Genomic DNA, 20,127 nt, shown 5'->3' on the forward strand with positions numbered 1-20,127 from the left:
CTAAGAAACCAAAATTCCAAAATCTCTTTGCCTCGCTTATTTCAACATATATGTAGTGTCACACAAATCTACTTACATATATTTTAGAAAAGATAAGAAATTCAAGAATTTTTATGTTTAACTGGCTATACAAAGGTGCCATGGTTCTATTTCCTGAACCTTAAGAAATTTTCCCAAAATTAGTTGATATTAATATTTCCTCACCTACAGCAGCCCATTCTTTATTGAGAGGAAGCAGCACAAGAGAAAGTACCAATAGAGGGGAAAATGATAGAAGAGTCAAACCAAAAGTCTGTCAGGAAAAAAAAATCATAGCAAATCTTCCTACACAGATATAACACAAGTCAAGCTGCAATTTCTTTGTATCACCATGCAGCTGTCTGGCCTTGTGGTGGGCATCTTGACAAGGTATATTCAATTAAAAGTGTTAAAAGTTAAAGAAAAGAACCAATGCATGATACCATTTTGTCCATTCATTCCAAGAATATCCTAATCCATATAATTGGTTATTTATATTATAGCTGTTCTCTATTTATATTCAAATGTAGATGGGGGAATATTTTATGGGTATTTACTATCTCTGTTAGACTTAGGAGCCACAGGAATATCAAAGATATATGAGGCATGTTTTTGAAGCTTACAGTTTGACAGGAGAATAAGCAATGTACACAAGAGTACAAAAAGAAAGTGAAATAAGAACTTTATGAAAGACTAAAGCACAATCAGAATTCATTTCTTGAGCTAGTTTTAGAGGAAGGGTAAGATTTCAATAAGCAGAGACAAAGAAGAAGAGAACTCCATAAAAAAGAAAACTAGGAACAAATGCGGCAGGGTAAAAGGATGTCTTCTGAAGCACAGAGAGGATATCAATTTGACTAGGACAGGAAAATTACTTGGAAATAAAGAAACCAAGGTGTGCAGCCTTTGGGGTTTTATTTTGGAGACAATACCCAGCTGCTGAAGACTTTTGAACCCAAGGGTGATATAACAAAGGCCTATATTTCATATGTTTGGAAGAGACTATTAAACCTACGGTGTTATTTAGCATAAGCTTAAAAAAAAAGTGATATAACAGAAGCCACACTTGAGGAAGAATAATTTGGCAATAATAGAACTGACAGAGAAGGAATAGTATGCAGGCAGGTCAGACAGAATACTACAATTGTCCCACGTTCATAAGCCGAGTAATTTAAGTGGATAAGTCAATGCTATGCCAAGCTACCACATTTTACATACATATCTTGAATGTAATATAGAACTTCTATAGTGATTCAGGAAAACATGGACTCACACACAAGTCTCCTAATTTTCCCTCCTATCTTCACCTTAGTAACAAATTCTGGCTTGGAATTTTTATTTCACTTTACCTCACTCAAGTTTTTTTATCAATAAGACTCCTTATCATCTTTACATATTAGCAAAATCAACAAGATGTACATTATCAGTGCTTAATCAGAAGAGCACTTATAGCAATTTTTAAATCCTATTTTGTTAAAGAATTTGCTTTATATCATACACAATAAATTTCCCTCAAATTTCATATTTTATTTTCCAAGAGAAAGAGCACTTTCTTTCTTGCAGACTACAACCACATAATCAAAACAAACAAAACGTAATTATCCAGTGAATGTGTAATAGTTACTTCATAGAGTTTTTTAACAGATTGGCTGCCACCAAGTATCATGAAAGCAGAAACTAACTGCTTTCTTTGCTTTGGGTGTAAACTGGGCCACACATGAATGTCCCTCTTCTAGAAAAAGGACCAAACCAGGTTAAGTTTTCAACATTTCACAGATTAAGATAGTCTTATTCTACTGGATTTCCCAAAAGAAGAGATTTAATTATAAAGTACCGTTTTATTTAAAAAAAAAAAAAAAAAGTCATCAAAAAGGTACACCAAAATGGTCAAGTTACATAAGCCTTACAAAAAATTATGCCTCATTTTTAGTAAATCAGAGTTTTGAAACAGTATGGAACAGGTATTTGAAAAAGAAGACTGAAAAGATTCACTTGGTTTGAGGTCATCTGAAGAAGTGCATATGATTAGGGCCCTAGGTTTAAGCAGGGGGTGGTGTCCCAGTTTGTAAGAAAGCCTAGTCTCTGCTTCCACGACTTTCCATTTGAGTGCAAAAATGTTGCCACTTATCAGTGACCACTGGAACCTCTCCAACAGTCAGTTCGGCTTCCTACCCAGAGGAGCACTGAGACAGCTGATTGGTTCAGAGCAATCAGACAACAGGCCTCAGCCTCAAAGCAGTCAAGGAACAAAGATTGGTGACCAGATATTCAGGGGAAAAAAGGATGTAAAAGGCAGGAGAGGGGGGAAGGGGACGAGGAGAGAACATAATTAACCAACGTAAGCGTCCAGAAAGTCACATCCACTCAACATGTCAAAGAGAAAAATGCGTTACCTGGAGACATTCAGCTGGGGTGGATTTTTTTTTTTTAATTTAAGATAAATAAGAATATCGAAACTGTCACGGAGGAAATCCAAGTCATATGAACAAACTTAACTAACAAGTTTTACATATTAACATTTACAAAACGTAGTTTACTCAACAAATTCACTGAAAGATGTCCTATTTCCTAAAAAACTGTACCTAACAGTTGTCCTTTTGAGTGATTCCAGTCCTGCACGCGATTTCAAATTGAAGGGGGAATGGGTGGGGTGCAGAATACATGAAATTTTTACAGCATGGAAATAAAAGTATTTTTAAACCTTCCTGGGGTGAAAAGTTAGGCAAGAGGTAATACGTGGAAACTGTCAAGTCCTTCTCTACACACCCACCCACCAGATACCATCGCAGCCGGCTAGGGGAGTCTCCCTCTTTTTGCCTGACAGCTTCACTTTCTTTGAGGTCTGGAGCTGGTGATCACACTGGCCCGTCATGGTATTTTCAGTTAACAAAGCAGTTACTCAACAGGGGAAAAAGCCACAAAGGAGCCGAGCAGCTGCTGCTGCACCCGTGATGCAAGTGCAGGATGAGCCCCGGGCCGCCACCGCCGCCTCGGCTCCTCCGTGACGTCCGGGAGGGGTATCCCCGGCCCTCAGGAAGTGGTGGCCGCGGGCGGCTCCGCCCCCAGGCAACTCTGGGCTGGCTAGGACGCCGGGTGGCGGGAAGGCCGGGCCCGTGACGGACGGGGATCACCGGCCGAAAGCCGAGCACGCCCCGCGGTCCGCGCGCCCCGGGCCCTCCTTTGAGTCACCCCTCATGGCGGCCTCCGCGCCCTGACTCGCCCTCCGCTCCCGTCACAGCCCGCGCGCCCCACTCTCTCCCACAGCTCACACCCACTCACCCCGACCCCCTGCGCCGAGCCTGGCCCAGCGTCGCCGGTCACCAGACGGGGTCGAGCCGAGTCCAAGATGGCGACTCCACCCCCGCCCCCTCCGCACTCCGCGGAGTCAGGGCGCCCCCTCACGCGGCGCGCTCGCGCCCGAGGCCCGGCTAAAAATAACCAGGCCCGACTATATTTGGTGCGGCCGGATCCCGGCGCGGCCGCGCGCACCCCGCCCCGCCCCGCCCCGCGCGCACCCGGCCCCGCCCCGCCCCGCCCTTCCCCGCCGGGGCGCTGCGCTGAATGGAGAAGGGGCGGGGGTGACCGAGGGGAACCTACTCCGCTATCTGCGGCGCGCGCCGGCGGCGGGGCCGGGCCAACCGCCGAATTTAGTAACATCGCCTGCGTCAATCACGCGCCTCGCGTGCGTCAGTGCTGCGCGGCTCCAGGTCCTGCTCCCCCCACCACCCGCCAGTCTTTGAATGGATGCAATGTAGCAGCGCCCTCCTTCCTTCCGAGACTGGATTGGAACCTGTGGCAGTGCAGAGACTCTGTTCCTGTCCTCTAGGTCAACTTTCGTAGCACCCTTCCAGGTCTTCTCCACACCACCCTGTCTGAAGTGGAAGTGGAGGCGAAGAAATATACCCAGATCATATATATAACTTTAGTTTTCAAGTTTCCTGTGCTAGCTCGAACCTTCGATTCTGAATTGTGTGCTCCGCTCCACCCCACCCCCAACACACACGCAAAGATTGTGACAGGTCAGAAACATAAATGTCACGTCTGATTCAAGCGGACCACATGGAACCATTGTCTGTCTGCATAGATTCACTCAAATATTTTCTCCTCCTCAAAAATTCATTTCTAAAAGTGGTTGCTTGCATCCAGCTGCAACTTATGGAGCTAGAAGACTTTAACTCTGATAAAATTTTGTTATTATTTTCAGCAAGAAATTCACACTTAAATTCATCACTTCCAGGAAGAAACTGCTCTCCGTAACAGAATCTCGCAGGCTTTCAGCTCACCATTTCATAACAAACGCGTCTCGGGAGACCAGAACAAATCCCCTAACGAATGACTGACTAATAAATCCTGTTGATTGATTTCGAAATGTTTAATTTGGGAGGTGGAGGGGAGGCCCATCAACAACCATCAAAAAGTGAAAGTGCAAGCTGAGAGTTCCATTTCTGACGGGAGAAGGTGATTTGCAACAGTCAGACCCGCTCAGCTGTTCAACACGTGTGTGTTTGTTTTACACACATTAAGTAGTTGCTGCTACAGCGCGCGCGGATGGTGGATGTGCACTAAATTGGGTTATAAGGTCCAGTTAGGAAATTCACAACTTAAGTGTAAAGAAAGAAAACCTTATCTTCCCAGAGCCAACGGTATCCCTGTGCAAAACACGCACCCAGCAAATGACCGGAGGAGGAGAGGGATTAAGCCTAGGCACCGAGAGCCAGAGAGACGAGAGACGTAAACAGCTTTAGGCTGTTGCTTGGGGAAAGCGCAACTGCACCTCAGGGAGTCTTCGGACTGGTGCCTGACTCCTGTACTGGCTGCCAGGTCACTCAGAGAAGCTGTTTGGCGGAGCCTTGCCTTTCGGAAGAGCTGTCCTCTCTCTTACCCCCTCGCCCTGGCTCCCTGCCCCGGGGCAGCCTCGGAGGCGTGCCAGTAGCACTCCTCCAACTCTACTCCACCCGAGCCTGACAGCTGGGCGGTCCCGCCTGACCTGCGGGCGGGCCGCTGCACCCTCTTACCGACTCGCGACCGGGCGAGCCGCGCGGTTGCAAAGGGGTTGGCAGCACTAGTCCGAAAGGTCCCCGCGCCAGGACTGGCTGCGCCGCAGTTTCCATTGTGCTGCCCTGCGAATGGCCGGGGAACGCGCGCGCGCGTGCTCGCACATGCACACACACACACACACACACACACACACACACACCCTCCCTCGCACACGCGGAACCGACTGGGCCAGAGGAGGGAGGAGGAGGGTGACGTAGCGTCCCATGGCGTCACATTGACGTCTCGCATTCCAGGCACTCTATGGAGAGGGCGCTAGGGCTCCTGTGGCATAAATGACGTGCCGAGAGAGCGAGCGAACGCGCAGCCGGGAGAGCGGAGTCTCCTGCCTCCCACCCCCCACCCCTCCAGCTCCTGCTCCTCCTCCGCTCCCCACACATAGACAAGCTCACACCCGCTCCCTCACTCGCACATACAGACACACGCGCGCACACACGCTCCTCACACACACTCTACTCTCTCCCGCGCGCTCACACCCCTCTCGCCCTGCGCCCTCGCGGGTGCAGCGCAGCACCACAGTCGGACTCCCCTCCCGGGCTCACTTTGCAACGCTGACAGCGCCGGCGGTGGCCGTGGAGGTGGGAACAGAAGCGGCATCCTATCCCCTGGTTGCGGCCGGAGACGGGACGCCCGCGGAACCCCTCGGCGGCGCTCTCCCATGAGTCGGGATCGCAGCATCCCCTGCCAGCAGCTCACTGCCTCTGGGAGCCGCTGGACTTGTACACCGCAGCCCTTCCGGGACAGCAACATTGACTCCCCTCCCAGTGCAGATTTCGGGGCAGCTTTCTAGAAACTCGCACTAAAGACGGAACCGCCACAGCATTCAAGTACGTATGAGATTCGCTCAGTTAATAGGGGGACTTGTTAAAAAGTTGGCGCGCTGAGAAGCTCAGCTTCTGAAATTGACAACTTTTTGAGTTGGGGTTTTCCCCCCCTAGCCTTCTCGCTCTGGCTTTGCTCGCGGAGTCGCCGGTGGGTTCTGATCTGAAACTTTTCCCTCAGGTAGCGGGCCTGCGGGGATCTCTGGAGCTTGTGGGATTCCTCTCCTTACCCGAAGAGGCGAAAAGCCTCTAACAAAGACCAGGACCGGGATTTGTGCAGTAGCAGCTCCAGCGATGTAATTCAGGGTATTTCGGCTCTAGTTGTCATGGTAATGATGCTCTAGGCGGCGGCGGCGGCGGCAGCGGCAGGGAGTTGCAGCTCCTGTGATGAACGGCAGTAATTTTTCTGCCTTTTAACCAGGATTGGAAATAGGGGCTCCAGTGGGTCCAAGTTAATCTACCTAATGGTGACTCCGAGATGGTTGACTGGGAGGAAGCTTGAGAGGGAAGAGGACCTGGCCGGAGTTTGCAGCCGGGTTCGGAGGATCTCAGGAAAGAGGGCGTAATTGTAGGAATGTGGCTTATTGTATTGAAATGAGCCTGGGGCTCCACCAGGCACGTCTGCCTGGCGTCGCCGACTTGCCCGTGTACACTTTTCCCTTCGTAGGTAATCGGGTGTAATTGCCGACCCCCGTGCCCCAACATGCGTGGGGACAGTGTCCCCCACCCCCACCCCCCTCCTCTGGGCCTTGACTTGGTATGGGTAAGGCATGTTTTAACTGACAGAATTCGCGCTTTTGGAGAAGTTGCTCAGAGTGTTTTACTCTTGATAGAAATGAAAGTTCTCAGTGGTAAGAGAACGGTCAAGCGAGTGCAGCCTGCGGAGACTGACTTCCAAGGGCACCTCTCAAACCTTTTGGAAGTTTGGGGCAATCGTAAGGGAGAAGGCATTTGTCCCTTGATTCTAAAGAACGTTCTTGGAGATTGTCATTTATCTGTTGTGCCCACGGACTGTCTAAAGGGAAGAGCTGCAAGGAGTTTGGTAATCAGAAATCTCAGGCTATTATCCCTCGAGTCCTAGAGTGCCGGGAGAAAGGTACAGAGCGCCGTTCAGTCATTTCATCGCGAACCCAATCCTGAATCTTCTTTTCCCAAGACGGAGAGATATTTTACAGAACTGAGTCGGGTAAAGGAAAAGCTGCCCAACGTGGCTTCTGAGCACAGTCAATGAAGTTTGAGTTTTTTCGAGTTCTCTTACCTTAACAAGATGCTCATAATGTGACTATCAAAAACCTCTTGGGCCACAGCAGACTTCACACCCGCTCCCAACCCCCGCACCCACCCCACCCTGCCCCCTTCCCCCTTCCCTCGGACCCTGCGCTCGCAGAAACTCTCCCCCGCGGTTTGCCTCCTCTCCCTCGGTCTTTCTGAGAATCTCTGTCTTTCCCTTTCTGTCGATCTCTCCTCCACTCCTCCTGCCCCCGCCCCACCTCCGCCCCCGCTCCCCAGGGTTGGAAACTCCGTGGAGGAGCCCCGGTCACAATGGTGCGTTTCACGGTTTCCTTCACACACTCCACCACGGGGAGGGGAACACGGGGGTGTTCCTTTCGTCTGCCCACGAGAAAGAAAGGGGCTTTGACAGAGGTAGTTATTTCTTCCTAATTTACAACCCCGAGGCTCCGTGTTCCCGGCCGCGGCGGCCGCGAGCGGGAGCGGAGAAACGTGTTTCCAGGCGCGGAGGCTTTGCCTAGGTAACCAGTCGTTTCGGGGCGGGGGGAGAGGGGGGGCGCGGAGAGAGTCGAGGGGCACTAGGCTCTGCTGTAGGAGGTGTGGTGTGGCTTGCCCACCCCACCCCACCCCCGCGAACGCTGGGAGCGCGAGGGAAGCCTCCCTTTCCTTGGGGAGACACTTCCCTCACCCACCCTAGCCAGAGGTCGATCCTTGGAGAACGACTCCGCTTGAAAGACCCCAAAGAAGGGTGGGAACGTGGTCACCTGGAGGAGGTGGTGGGAGGTTGCTGGAGACTCCCATTGAAGATGCGGAGGGACGCGAAGCGCACGTTACAGCCGTGGGAAGATCCTGCACTAGGGCGAGCGCAAGCTTTCTGTAGTATCAGCTGGGGCTGGGGGTGGGGGTGGCAAGGGAATCCCCCACTTCCTGGCTGTCAAGGGCTTTCCGGATCTGGGGACTCCGATCCCGTCTCCTTTCAGGCAAGCCGCGGGCGCAGGGGCGGCGGGAGACCAAACTTACTCGATACCCGCGGTCCGCGCACGCCGGAGGTTTTTGGGATTTTGGCGGGTTTTTTTTCGGGTACCGGTTCCCATTCTTATAGCTGTGAGTGGGTCCGGGCAAAGGGGGCGCTATAGGCCGGAGAGTCGGACATGACTGAGCGACTGAACTGAACTGAACTGGGGCCATGGGATCCTTTCCCGAGGCCCACCGAAATGCGCTTCCAGGTACAAAGTTTCGCTAAGGCTTTGCGCAGAGACACTTGCCCCAGAGCCGCTCTCGGCGCCCTCTGGAGAGTGCCCCCTCCGGGTCATGCCCCCTCCGGGTCGCCCTATGGCCCCAAGCCTCGAAGTCGCCCACTCTCTGGGATACCGCCCGTGGGTGCAGGGGGGCCTCCCTCCGCTGGCACCAGCAGCGGCAAACGCCAACAGCCTTGTGCCGTGCTTCCGGCGCCGGCCTATTTCCACTGCGTCCTTTTGTTTGCTTGACCCCTGGACCCCGAAACTCTCCGCTAATAGAAGCGAAGCTCCATTAGCATTTAGAATGAAAAGCGCAGACTTTCTTAATTCCTCGGGGCATTCATGCATTCGTTCCGGACCCTGTGCATTTCCTACGCAACGTGTAAAATCTGTATTTGAGGGGTGGGGGCGGGTGAAGTTGGAAAATATTTTCCGCTCCTGCACACTCACAGACTCCGATTCCGGCGGAACTCTTTCCTCAAGTGTTCCCATTCGGTTTTCCTGACATCGCTAGCTCGGAACCACTTGAGGGTCAGGCAGATTAATTTCTGGGCCAAAACTGGTTGCGCGTTTTCTAGCCTCGGTTCGGGAACCACAAAACCGCCGTGAGCGCGGACAACCTTTCCTCGGCTTCTCCACGGCGCTGTGATGCCTTTTGCCCAGGGACTCCGGTCACCTTAAACATTGCTTTTTTGCCTTTTAATTCTTTGTCATTTCTAGAGATTCCTACCACCCCCACCCCCGTACGCCCAGTCCAGGCCTCGGTGACCCAGCATAGTCTCACTGTGACCTTTATCCTTTCTCCTGGTGCCTGCCCCCGTCCCCCCAGAGCCTACTGCGGAAGAGCGCAGCCCGGCAAGCCCCATCGCTGAGACTGGACCCTCAGCGGAGCCGGGCAGCACCGCAGCCACTTCACCCAGCCGGACTTCCCCGCCTCCTCCACTCTCGGCCTCCGCTGGAGAGACCCCCAGCCCCACCATTCAGCGCGCAAGATACCCTCCAGGTAGGTCTGAAGGCACGACCCCTTATTCTTCCCGGGCTGGGAGATGTGGGGGGGGGGGGGAGGGGAGCCACACACCCACAAGCAGGCTGGTGGACTTGCCCAGCGCCAGGACAGTGAGTGACTGCTGGCCGCGAATTTCACGGCACAGGTGGCTTCTTTGCACGAAGCTCCTCTGGATACCACACGCTGTTGCTACCTAGTGGAGCAGCCAGATTAAATTAAGCGTTGCATTTCTCAAAGATATTTTTCCTAAGAAAAATGCAAATACACCAATAGATTGGGATCTTTTTATACATTTTAATGTCTTCATTTTTGCTTTCCTTTTAATGCTAAGGCATTTAAGAGTTATGGGATCATTTCGAACAATACAAAGCATTTTTGTTTGTATAAAACCCAAATCATTTGAGTGCAGACATTTGGATTATTGAAGCTCAGAGGGAAAGAGGGAAAGCATTTGAGCTGAAAACCAAGGAGGAAATTTGAGTTAAGCAAAAGAAAGGATTGCAGGTTTAGCTTGTAGAACCTCTGTTTGCATTTGGTAAAGGACTTCCCTGGTTGCTCAGTGGTTAAGAATCCACCTGCCAATGCAGTAGGCATGGTTCGATCCCTGGATTGGGAGGACCCCCTGGAAGAGGAAATGGCAACCCATTCCACCATTCTTGCCTGGGAAATGCCATGGACAGAGGAGCCTAGTGGGTCCATAGTCCATAGGGTCACAAAAGAGTCGGACAGGACTTAGCCATTAAACAACAACAAAGGGATACCAGGTGCCTAGCCAAAGAGATGCAAATAAATAGAACTCAGTCCCAGCAAGCTCACCTTCTATCTGGAAACCTCAGAAAGTCACAAAGAACAACAATAGGTAGGGACTGGTGAAGAATGATAGAAAAGAGTCATAGAGAAATCCAAGGGAAGAGAACAAATGAAACATCAGGCAATGTTCTTTTTTTTAATGACTAGCCTTTCATTTCACAGGGTAAGTGCTCTTTTAACTTGAAACTAATGATCATTTGTAGGGCCTTGCTTGGAAAATAGAGGCTTGAACTGGCCTCTCCTCATCACTGCTTCTTCCAACAGGCCCTCAACACCTTTTTTCAAGTCAAGATTTCATCCCATACATGTATGACTCAATCAGATTTGGAAATGTGGGTAAGAGAAAGATGTCAAAGGAAATGTGAAGTATTCGCTTTTCTATTAGTCACACCTTTTACACCATAGACTCCAAAGAGACGTTTAGCACATGGTTTTCCTTTGGTTCAGAAAAACCAACCACCAGAAACTGCCCGGTTTACTATTTATATTTAGCCATAGAAGAGAGGAAATAATTAGATACATTATCCACTGGATCCAATATATCTCAGGGCTTTCTCATTAGTTCAACCTCTCTGAACAGTAATAAGTACTCCAGATATCAGTGCTTTGGGGCTGAGGGAAACTATATCTATTAAGAAAATGTTTTCTTTTCTAGAGGTGCTAACTTTTCTATCATAAGAAAATATGTAGATAACTCACTTATTATAACCAAATTGTAGTTATTAAGCAGCTATTGATATATTTATTACTTAGATGGAGAAATATATATATTTACATATACATTTATACATATACATATATAGTGCTGGAGAAGGGAATGGCAACCCACTCCAGTATTCTTGCCTGGAAAACTCTATGAACAGAGGAGCCTGGAGGTCTATAGTCTGTGGGGTCGCAAAGTCAGACACCACTGAGCGACTAACACTTGCTTACATATATGTGCTAAGTCGCTTCAGTTGTGTCTGACTCTGTGCAACCCTGTAGACTATAGCCTGCCAGGTTCCTCTGTCCATAGGATTCTCTAGGCAAGAGTACTGGAGTGGGTTGCCATGCCCTCCTTAAGGAGATCTTGCTGACCCAGGGATCAAACCCAAATCTCTTATGTCTCCTGCATTGACAGTTGAGTTCTTTACCACTACCACTAGTGCCCCCTGGGAACCTATATATAGGTGTATATGGCACAGAGCAGGTTTGGTGGGTGTTTTGTTGCAGCTGCCCATCTTTTTCTTTGCAGATGGTGCAAACTCCCTCGAGCCCATTTCCTGGGCCTACGTTCCCACCTCACCACCTAGCTGGCTGAAATCATCAACAGGGGTCCAGTTTGAGCAGGCTGCCAGTCCTGTTTGGAGGAGTAGGGAGGGGGTGGGAGAAAGCAACCACAAAGTGTGTGGGTACCCTAAGTTGGCACTCATAAAATATTAGAATGTCACTGGGCCAGTAAGTCCCAAATAGGACACCTATTTTTCTTTCTTTTACTAACACTCAGGTTTACAAATCAGAGAGTTGACTTGGGGGGTGGGGGAGTAGTGGTCTCTTTCTCCCAAAATAAACCAACAGGGCATTCACCGGATTTCTTCTTGTCTTCCTAAATTGATAGCTGAGGTCACTCCATTAAATTTCCAGGGCTCAAAATCACTTTTTAAAACACAATTGGGCTTTTGAGGGAAGACATCAAACTTCCCAGATCTAATGAAGGACAGGGCAAGGGAAGGAAGGTGGACACAGAGGTCCCCAGGAGGCTAGGTTTTGACAGTCTGTGTCCCCATTGACAGTTCCTGAAGGATTCAGTTTTCTGCCCATGGAGGATGGGAGGAAAGTGGGGGGGACGGAGGGAGACAGGGAGGAAGGAAGGAGGAAAGAAATAAAAAAGGAATGAAAGAGAGAGCGAGCACTGGAGGGAAGGAAGGAATCAATGCTGCTAGAAAGGTGGAAAGACTGTCATTTCCTAGTTCCCATATTAGAGAGCAACGAATCCATTGCCACCCATTAGCTAGGAAGACGCTTCTGAGAGTTCTTTTTTCCTCTCCCTGCAGATATGCCCTGCGTGCAAGCCCAGTATAGCCCTTCACCGCCAGGTTCCAGTTATGCAGCACAAACATATGGCTCGGATTACACCACGGAGATCATGAATCCTGACTACGCCAAGCTGACCATGGACCTTGGCAGCACCGAGATCACCGCCACAGCCACCACGTCCCTGCCCAGCTTCAGCACCTTCATGGAGGGCTACTCCAGCAACTACGAACTCAAGCCCTCCTGCCTGTACCAAATGCAGCCGTCGGGGCCACGGCCGCTGATTAAGATGGAGGAGGGTCGCGCGCACGGTTACCACCATCATCACCATGAGCACCACCACCACCAGCAGCAGCAGCAGCAGCCATCCATTCCGCCCCCCTCCGGGCCGGAGGATGAGGTGCTACCCAGCACCTCCATGTACTTTAAGCAGTCCCCGCCGTCCACCCCCACCACGCCGGGCTTCCCCTCGCAGGCTGGGGCGATGTGGGACGACGCAATGTCCTCGGCGCCCGGATGCATCGCGCCCGGCACACTGCTCGACCCGCCGATGAAGGCGGTGCCCACGGTGGCCGGCGCGCGCTTCCCACTCTTCCACTTCAAGCCCTCGCCGCCGCACCCGCCCGCGCCGGGCCCCGCCGGCGGCCACCACCTGGGCTACGACCCGACGGCCGCCGCCGCGCTTAGCCTTCCGCTGGGAGCCGCCGCCGCAGCCGCTGCCGCAGCGGCCGCCGCGGGCAGCCAGGCCGCCGCGCTCGAGGGCCACCCGTACGGGCTGCCTCTGGCCAAGAGGGCGCCCGCCCTGGCCTTCCCGCCGCTGGGCCTCACGGCCTCCCCCACCGCGTCCAGCCTCCTGGGTGAGAGCCCCAGTTTGCCGTCGCCGCCCAGCAGGAGCTCGGCTTCGGGCGAGGGCACGTGCGCCGTGTGCGGGGACAACGCCGCCTGCCAGCACTACGGGGTGCGCACCTGCGAGGGCTGCAAGGGCTTCTTCAAGGTGAGCCGCTCTCCTCCTCTGGCTCCCCTCCCCTCCACTGCCTGCCTCCCCAGCCACCCGCTGAGAGCATCTAAGCGGGTCCTTCCCGGTCCTAACTATTAGAGGTGTGATGTTACACTGTGCATTCCTGTAGCCTTTACTAGCACCTTCACACCCACTTTCTTGGGGCCTTTTAACTTGGTGTCCATCACAGGAGGCTGCCCCAGGTGGGCTTGCAGAGACTGTGAACTTCCCGACTTGGCTTTACCGGCTGCAATTTTTTTCTGGAGAGTGCTTTCAGAAGATTCGCAAAGGGATCTGTGACCTCAAAAATGCACACACCTCTCTGTATTCCTCTTCTATCCATCCCAAATGTCTGAAGGAATAGAGTCTTGTGTGCCAGGCCTTGGGTATTTGTATCTCATTTAATCCTCCTAGTGAGAGCTAGGACTCTAGATCAGACAGAACTGAGATTGAATTTTGGCCACCCACTAGCTAGTTTTATGAATAGCATCTTGAGGGTTTGAATTAGTTATCCTTGTTTTATAGATGAGGAGATGGAGGCTCAGAGAAGTTATTCAACTGCCCCTGGACACACACTCAGAAAGTGAGATGGAGGCAGGATGCCAACTGGTGTTTGCCTGACCCCAAAGTGCATGCTTTCTTCACAGTTCAGCAGCTGAAGAAGAGACAGGGACATCTGGGGGATGCAGCTTGGGGCAGCTAGCTCCCCTTGCAGAAGAGAGAAGCTGGAGTCTCATCAATCTGCTCCGCTTCTGTGCCACACACAAGGCCAGGTGTGGACACTCTTCATTAGCTCATAGACCCAAAGGAGAATTTTACAGTGGGAGGGGTCTTCAGCCTCCCCAGTATTTTACCCATGAGGATATTGAAGGTTAGAGAGGTGATTTAGTGGCACATGGGGACAGTTCCAACTAGTTTCTGCTACTCTGGAGTTCAGTGCTCTTTGCACCACTCAAAGAGAAAAGGCCTTATTCTCTTGCAGCTCTACTTTTGCTCTTGACCCCCAGACACTTAATTCTGCACCACCCTCCCTGTTCCACTGCCTTGGTCATTGCATCAGATATTTCAAAACCCAAGAATGTTCTCCCACAGTTCTCAATTCCTAACCTCCAGTACTGGCCAGGGTGGAGAGAGAGGAGAAGCTGGATGCTGACTGGGTAATGAGGATTTGGGAGGCCAATAGGCTGAATCTTTGAGCATGCTGGAATTAAGACTCAGAACACCCAGAAAGGAATCCTTGATCTGTCACCTATCAATTTTATGATGTTGGGTAGGACACTTCCTTCCAGACCTCAGTTTCCCTATCAGGTGAATACAATACAGAGAAGAAGTGTTAGTTTTAAATGAGATAAAACATTTATGAAAATATAATTTTTAAAGGGTCATAAAAGAATAGTACATTGTAAATGAAAACTACAAAATATTTATGAAAAATGCACATGTGTACATTGGTATACATACCAATAAGCAACAGTTATTTTTGATGGAGATAGGAATCATGTGATTAATTAAATTGTGCAGACAAATGAGAAAATGTTTGTGGAAAGATTTTACAGTATATTAAGCGCCATACAAGAGGTATGCTAGATTATGATGTCTTAAATGTAGAACCGTCAGTTTTAGTCATTTTTTTCTGTCAAGTAACTCCATTTCTTCAGCAGATTTGATTTTTACAGTGTTTCAGTGAAAATACTGAAAGGCAGTCAAACAGGCAGCCAGAAGAGGGAAAAGAAAGAAAAACAATTACAAGAAGTATAAGTAATCCATAAATATAACCACCCCTGAATAATTGAGAGTTGACCTAAATGCAGGAGTGATAATACATTTCTGGTCTAGAAATGTCAGTTGTGTTCCCCAACAAGCATCCTTGTTCTACAGCAATACCTTGAAAACAAATCTATACTTGAATGGGTGGGAGTAGGATAGGGGAGAACCACCCCACGGATCTGTTAATTAAGGGAGCAGGAGCAGGTTTTACCCAGTGGCTTTCTACCATTAAATTGAATTCTTTAAAAATGTGACATGAAGTGCAGTTAATGATGGGAATTCAGTGATTGAACCATAACGATCTCTCCCTGTCCTTAAACAGTTGTGCAGGCACACACAAATGTTAGGAAGGTTTCAGGTTATTGGGAAAACATATACCTGAAGCAAAATGCCACCAGCACTCAAATTGGTATATCCTTGAGGATGATGACAAGAAATACAGTTTTCTAAAATTACTTTGAAAGAGAGCTTTTAATTACAATGAAAGAGAGCTTCATTCAGGAAACACAAGTTTCCTACCCTTACAGACTGCTACAAATTTAAATGCTGGAAACATCAGAAGTATGTTGTATTTTTGAAATTTCTCATTTTGAACTAAAATCACCTGCTAAAGCAGGGAAAATGTATCTGGCTTTAAATTTTATATAAGCAGTTTAGAAACGATCCCTTAAAATGAAATTAAAAGGTGATAGAGTGAAAACTGATACAAGAGGATTGAGAATTGCTGAAAATTTAAAAAGATAGAAAGTAAATCTAGAATTTTAGACACAAAATAGATCACCAATCCTAGATTACCTAGATTTTTTTTTTTTCATGTAGCCCAGGCTTACCAAATAAATTCACCTTTCTGCTCTATTTGGAGTTGAATAGATTCAGGTAACTTCTGAATGAGTGATGAATATACATCCATTTGCACAGATTATTTTTATTTTTTTAAATCAAGCATTCTCTTGTATCTGGAGCATAAAATATCTTTTATTATTTCATGTTTCATTTTAAAATTGTATGTGATTCTGAAGAATACAACATTATTTTATATCCAGACCCAAGTTTAATGTTGCATCTTTTACAATATGGCTATTTTTTCATGTCAATAGTCATTTATGACATAACCTATTAATGGGAATTTTCCTTGAAAATATATGGCCCTCATATTCCTTTCTTTATCTCATTCTTTTTTGTTTGTTTTTTATTGGATGTGATAGTGGTTTTTAGTATCCAGTTTTAAATCTTTACTTTCAAAAGTCAGAAATGGACAGTTTACCATTCTTTTAAAAATAAAATACACTGCAAAGGCTGATTAAGTGATTTGTTTTTGCATTAAAACTTTATTTCCTATATGTTGTAACTAGAGAAGTCCTCATTTTTTGCTTTTTATGATTTCATCTCTGTTGGCGGACAAAGCCAGTTTCTGTGATATTTGACTTACAATAGTGATAGGCAACAAAGTATATCCCAGATAATTTTGATTTTATTTTAATAAGGTCAGCAATAATCAGGGGAGTGGACCAAGTAGAAAATTGTTCCCAAGGGGATATTAAAAGTGAAGATAATCTAATCCTCCAAGGTATGATATGTTGACCTGGTAATTTCAGATATGATTTTATCATTCAGACTTGGATATCTCCTGAGACTTGCTTCAGAACAATCTGAGATGATTTTCATTGTCAGCAGCTAACACTAATAAAATTGTTTTTCCTGCAGGCTAGTGTGTTAGGAAATTAAATTTATCTAATTATACGAATTGCACTGTCGCTTTTCACATTGTAATTAAAATACATCTTGTCAGGTCCTACCTCTTTCCAGAAACTATTAGTTGACTATCTGTGTATTGTATTTCCTCAGAGAACAGTGCAGAAAAATGCAAAATATGTTTGCCTGGCAAATAAAAACTGCCCCGTAGACAAGAGACGTCGAAACCGATGTCAGTACTGTCGATTTCAGAAGTGTCTCAGTGTCGGAATGGTTAAAGAAGGTATGGGTATAATGCTTTTTATCCAACTTGCTTGAAAATATTCTCAGATATCCCTGAAAAAAATTAATATTTACATTGGGATGGTGAATTTTCCTAGTTTCCCTTTCCTTTCAGCATTTTATTTTTATGGTGTATTTACATTTTAAAATAGCAGAGTTCTGCTTATTCTAATTTCTCAAAATCAATAGAGAGCTTGTGTACATACATCTTTCTTCTATTTGAGAAGGAGACTTTTAGGGCTAATTCATTACCAAATGTACGTATGGGGTGGCTGTTATGCTGCATGTTTCAACTCTCATTAAATCATTGTGGGGATATTACTCCAAACTTTTTCCACTTTAAACGGTCAGTCTCATTAACGATTTGCTCAACTGTAAAGTGTTTTGTTTCCTTTCTGTGATTTATGGCTGTTTGTGGATATCTTTGGAGACGTTTTTTCTTTTTTTCTCTTGGTGTCAGTTGTCCGTACAGACAGTCTGAAAGGGAGGAGAGGTCGGCTGCCTTCCAAACCAAAGAGCCCATTACAGCAGGAAGCCTCTCAGCCCTCTCCACCTTCTCCTCCGATCTGTATGATGAATGCCCTTGTCCGAGCTTTAACAGACTCAACGCCCAGAGATCTTGATTATTCCAGAGTAAGTTTTATGATATCCTGCTTTTGAGTGAATGATCAGGGTCTCTATTCATGATGCTAGTAATAAGCTTGGATTGAATGACTTGTGTCTGGCACTGTGCTCAACCATTTTCATATCGTTTCTCTATTTTTTCACTTCACTTAGCAATTCCAGTGCATCCATTGCACCAAATAATTTTTGCCTTATTGAATCTCTAAATGCCTTAACAAATGACCCTGACAGTGCTGCACCTGTCATACCCATTGTTGCAGGATTCCTGATGGTTGTGCCAATGAAAATCTGCACAGGTGAATTACAATTTGTACATTTCTTTCATGCTTTAGACAACATGACTACTGTGTTTTTCATATTGTGACCAAACCAGCTGGGTAAGCCTCAAGTTATCCTTGAACAGTTTACCCATTTGCACTGGCATTGATTGACCTACTGCTTATGGAGAGGGATTAGACCATTGATGGAGAGGAGCAAACTCTGGCCTTGACATCAGGAGGTGTCAGGAGGACTGGGATGGAATGTTGCCTCTGCTGCTTCCTGCCTGGGTCACCTGGCTCCTGCTCTTGGCTTTCTCATCCTTACAGTGGAGATGATTACAATATTTAACCTCAGAGGGATGTTTTGAACATCAGTCACATAGGAACAATGGTTGAGAAAACATTTGAAACTGTAAATGACCACCAGTGTTGTTAAGTCAACCAAAATATATCAACACTTTTATTTGATATGGGATATAGTGAAATATCATCAGTTTGAAACCTGAAAATTCCCAGAAATTTGGATAACATGAAGAAGAATGATTTTCTGAGCAAATGTATGAATATTACTGGAAGACAGTTTTAAAAGAGACTTAGAAAAGCAAACTTCTAGTAAGGCAGGGTCTCACCAGAGAAAAAAAGAAAGGAAAAAGATCATAATTATTCAGCCATTTCTACATGCTAGACATTGTGGTACTTTGTCTCATCTAACGACCATTTAAAGAACCATAAACTGTAAGAATAGTTACTCCCACTCTAAGACAAGAAAACTTAGAAACACAGTTTCCACACAGAGGAGAGAGAAACCAGTCAAGGGATCCCCAATTGGTTGATTTGGCTTGGTAGCAATTACCAGATTGCCTTCTCCAGGTCCAATCAGTATCTTGAACTTCTGGTTGAAGGGTTGGCCAAGAGTGTGAGTGTGTCTGCCGTTGCCCTCTTTTTAGGTTGTAGTGTTGATAAAAATGAAAGGGTGATTGGTATACCTGCTGTGATCTTCCTCCCTTCCTCCCCTCCCTCCTTTTAGGCTGTGAGGCCTCCTTTGCACTCTGGAGCACAAGACTTCCTATGAGAAGCATGGTAGGTCCTTAGCATCAAAGGTTGAGGACTCTTGTTCTGATTACAAGTAGCATCTCTTGACTGAAGTCAAGTCTCAAATAATAGTTTAACTGAATAATGCAGTGGTTAAAGGGCTAAGGCTTTGGAACCGTACAGGCCTCAAGTAAAATTCCAATACCATCATGTATTGGAATGACCAATACATTCCAAGCTGGGTGACCTTGAGCAACTGATTGAATCTTTTAATATCTCACCTTCCTCATCTGTGTTATGGAATAATAATAATAATATCTATTTCCCAGGATTGTTTTTGTAAAATTTAAATAAGATACTTGTCAGAGCTTTAGCTCAGTACCCTGTATGTTATCTCCTTGACCATACCTTCTTATTCTGTCATTTGTTGAATGCTTTAATGAGTATAAACACTACATATGTCAGGTGCTATGTAGAAAAACCACTAAGGTAAGTGTGATGATTGCCATTTCATAGATGAGGAGATTGAAAGTGAGAAAGGCTAAAGAACTGACTTGCCCAAGGTCACATGAGTGAGTGAGTGAAGTTGCTCAGTCTTGTCCAACTCTTTGCAACCCCATGGACTGTAGCCTACCAGGTTCCTCAGTCCATTGAATTTTCCAGGCAAGAGTACTGGAGTGGGTTGCCATTTCTTTCTCCAAGGTCACCTAGCTAATATGTATCTGAGATAGAATTAGAAGCCAATGGGTCCAATTTGCCCCACAAAGTCTGTGCTCCTAAGACCAAAATTCCCTGCCTCTCTGGTTTCAGTGAGAATGGGTGATAGAAAAGCATTTGGGAATAAAGACTTTTTCAAGAACCAACTCTGGCCTTCCCTTATGCAATCTGTCTGAATTAATGAAGCTTCTTGGCACTGCCTCCACTGAGGCTACAGCATACAATCTGATGTTGTTCTAGGGCATTGGCAATGACTATGGCCAGTCCAAAGAATTTTGTCCACAAAGTGATGATGGCGGGGACACATCATCCAATTATTGGTCTACATGGCCTAATTAGTTATTCAGTGGCAAACCCTGTCCCATACTTTGAGTTGTCCCAGCTGGGAACTGTCTCCACACTGAAAAATCAATCCACTGTGTTTGCTTGCTTCCACACCATTCAGTGTGTTAGACTAGAGTCATCATCCTCATCAACAAACATTTATCCAATTTAATTGTTAGCTTTGTCCAAAATAGCAGATTGACCATGCCAGAGTCTGGGTCACGATGATACTACCTTTGGG

General features: G+C 47.2%; 2 protein-coding genes across 10 annotated transcripts in view; one reads left to right on the forward strand and one right to left on the reverse strand.

The window, feature by feature from the left end:
- The window catches only part of LOC102389162 (homeobox protein Hox-D9-like), a 34,794-nt gene extending 31,119 nt beyond the window's left edge, over positions 1 to 3,675 (reverse strand). The window contains exons 1-2 of the mRNA XM_044938454.2: positions 3,554 to 3,675; positions 3,298 to 3,466 (exon numbers count right to left, since the gene is read on the reverse strand). Coding sequence (XP_044794389.1) covers positions 3,298 to 3,466; positions 3,554 to 3,675 — 291 coding nt within the window. The remainder of the gene's footprint in view (positions 1 to 3,297; positions 3,467 to 3,553) is intronic.
- Positions 3,676 to 5,380: 1,705 nt separating this feature from the next.
- The window catches only part of NR4A3 (nuclear receptor subfamily 4 group A member 3), a 42,686-nt gene continuing 27,939 nt past the window's right edge, over positions 5,381 to 20,127 (forward strand). For 2 of the 9 annotated variants that reach the window (XM_025281794.3, XM_025281800.3), the window contains exons 1-6: positions 5,381 to 5,900; positions 9,192 to 9,365; positions 10,443 to 10,514; positions 12,212 to 13,185; positions 16,801 to 16,930; positions 17,390 to 17,562. In XM_025281794.3, the coding sequence (XP_025137579.3) occupies positions 10,484 to 10,514; positions 12,212 to 13,185; positions 16,801 to 16,930; positions 17,390 to 17,562 (1,308 nt within the window). In that variant the 5' untranslated portion in view covers positions 5,381 to 5,900; positions 9,192 to 9,365; positions 10,443 to 10,483. Of the gene's footprint in view, positions 5,901 to 9,191; positions 9,366 to 10,381; positions 10,515 to 11,412; positions 13,186 to 16,800; positions 16,931 to 17,389; positions 17,563 to 18,840; positions 18,894 to 20,127 lie in introns of those variants that run through there. The other 7 variants (XM_025281799.3, XM_025281795.3, XM_044940077.2 and 4 more) reach the window with 7 other exon arrangements.

This window comes from Bubalus bubalis, chromosome 3, assembly GCF_019923935.1.
Source record: "Bubalus bubalis isolate 160015118507 breed Murrah chromosome 3, NDDB_SH_1, whole genome shotgun sequence".
Classification (NCBI taxonomy): Eukaryota; Metazoa; Chordata; class Mammalia; order Artiodactyla; family Bovidae; genus Bubalus; species Bubalus bubalis.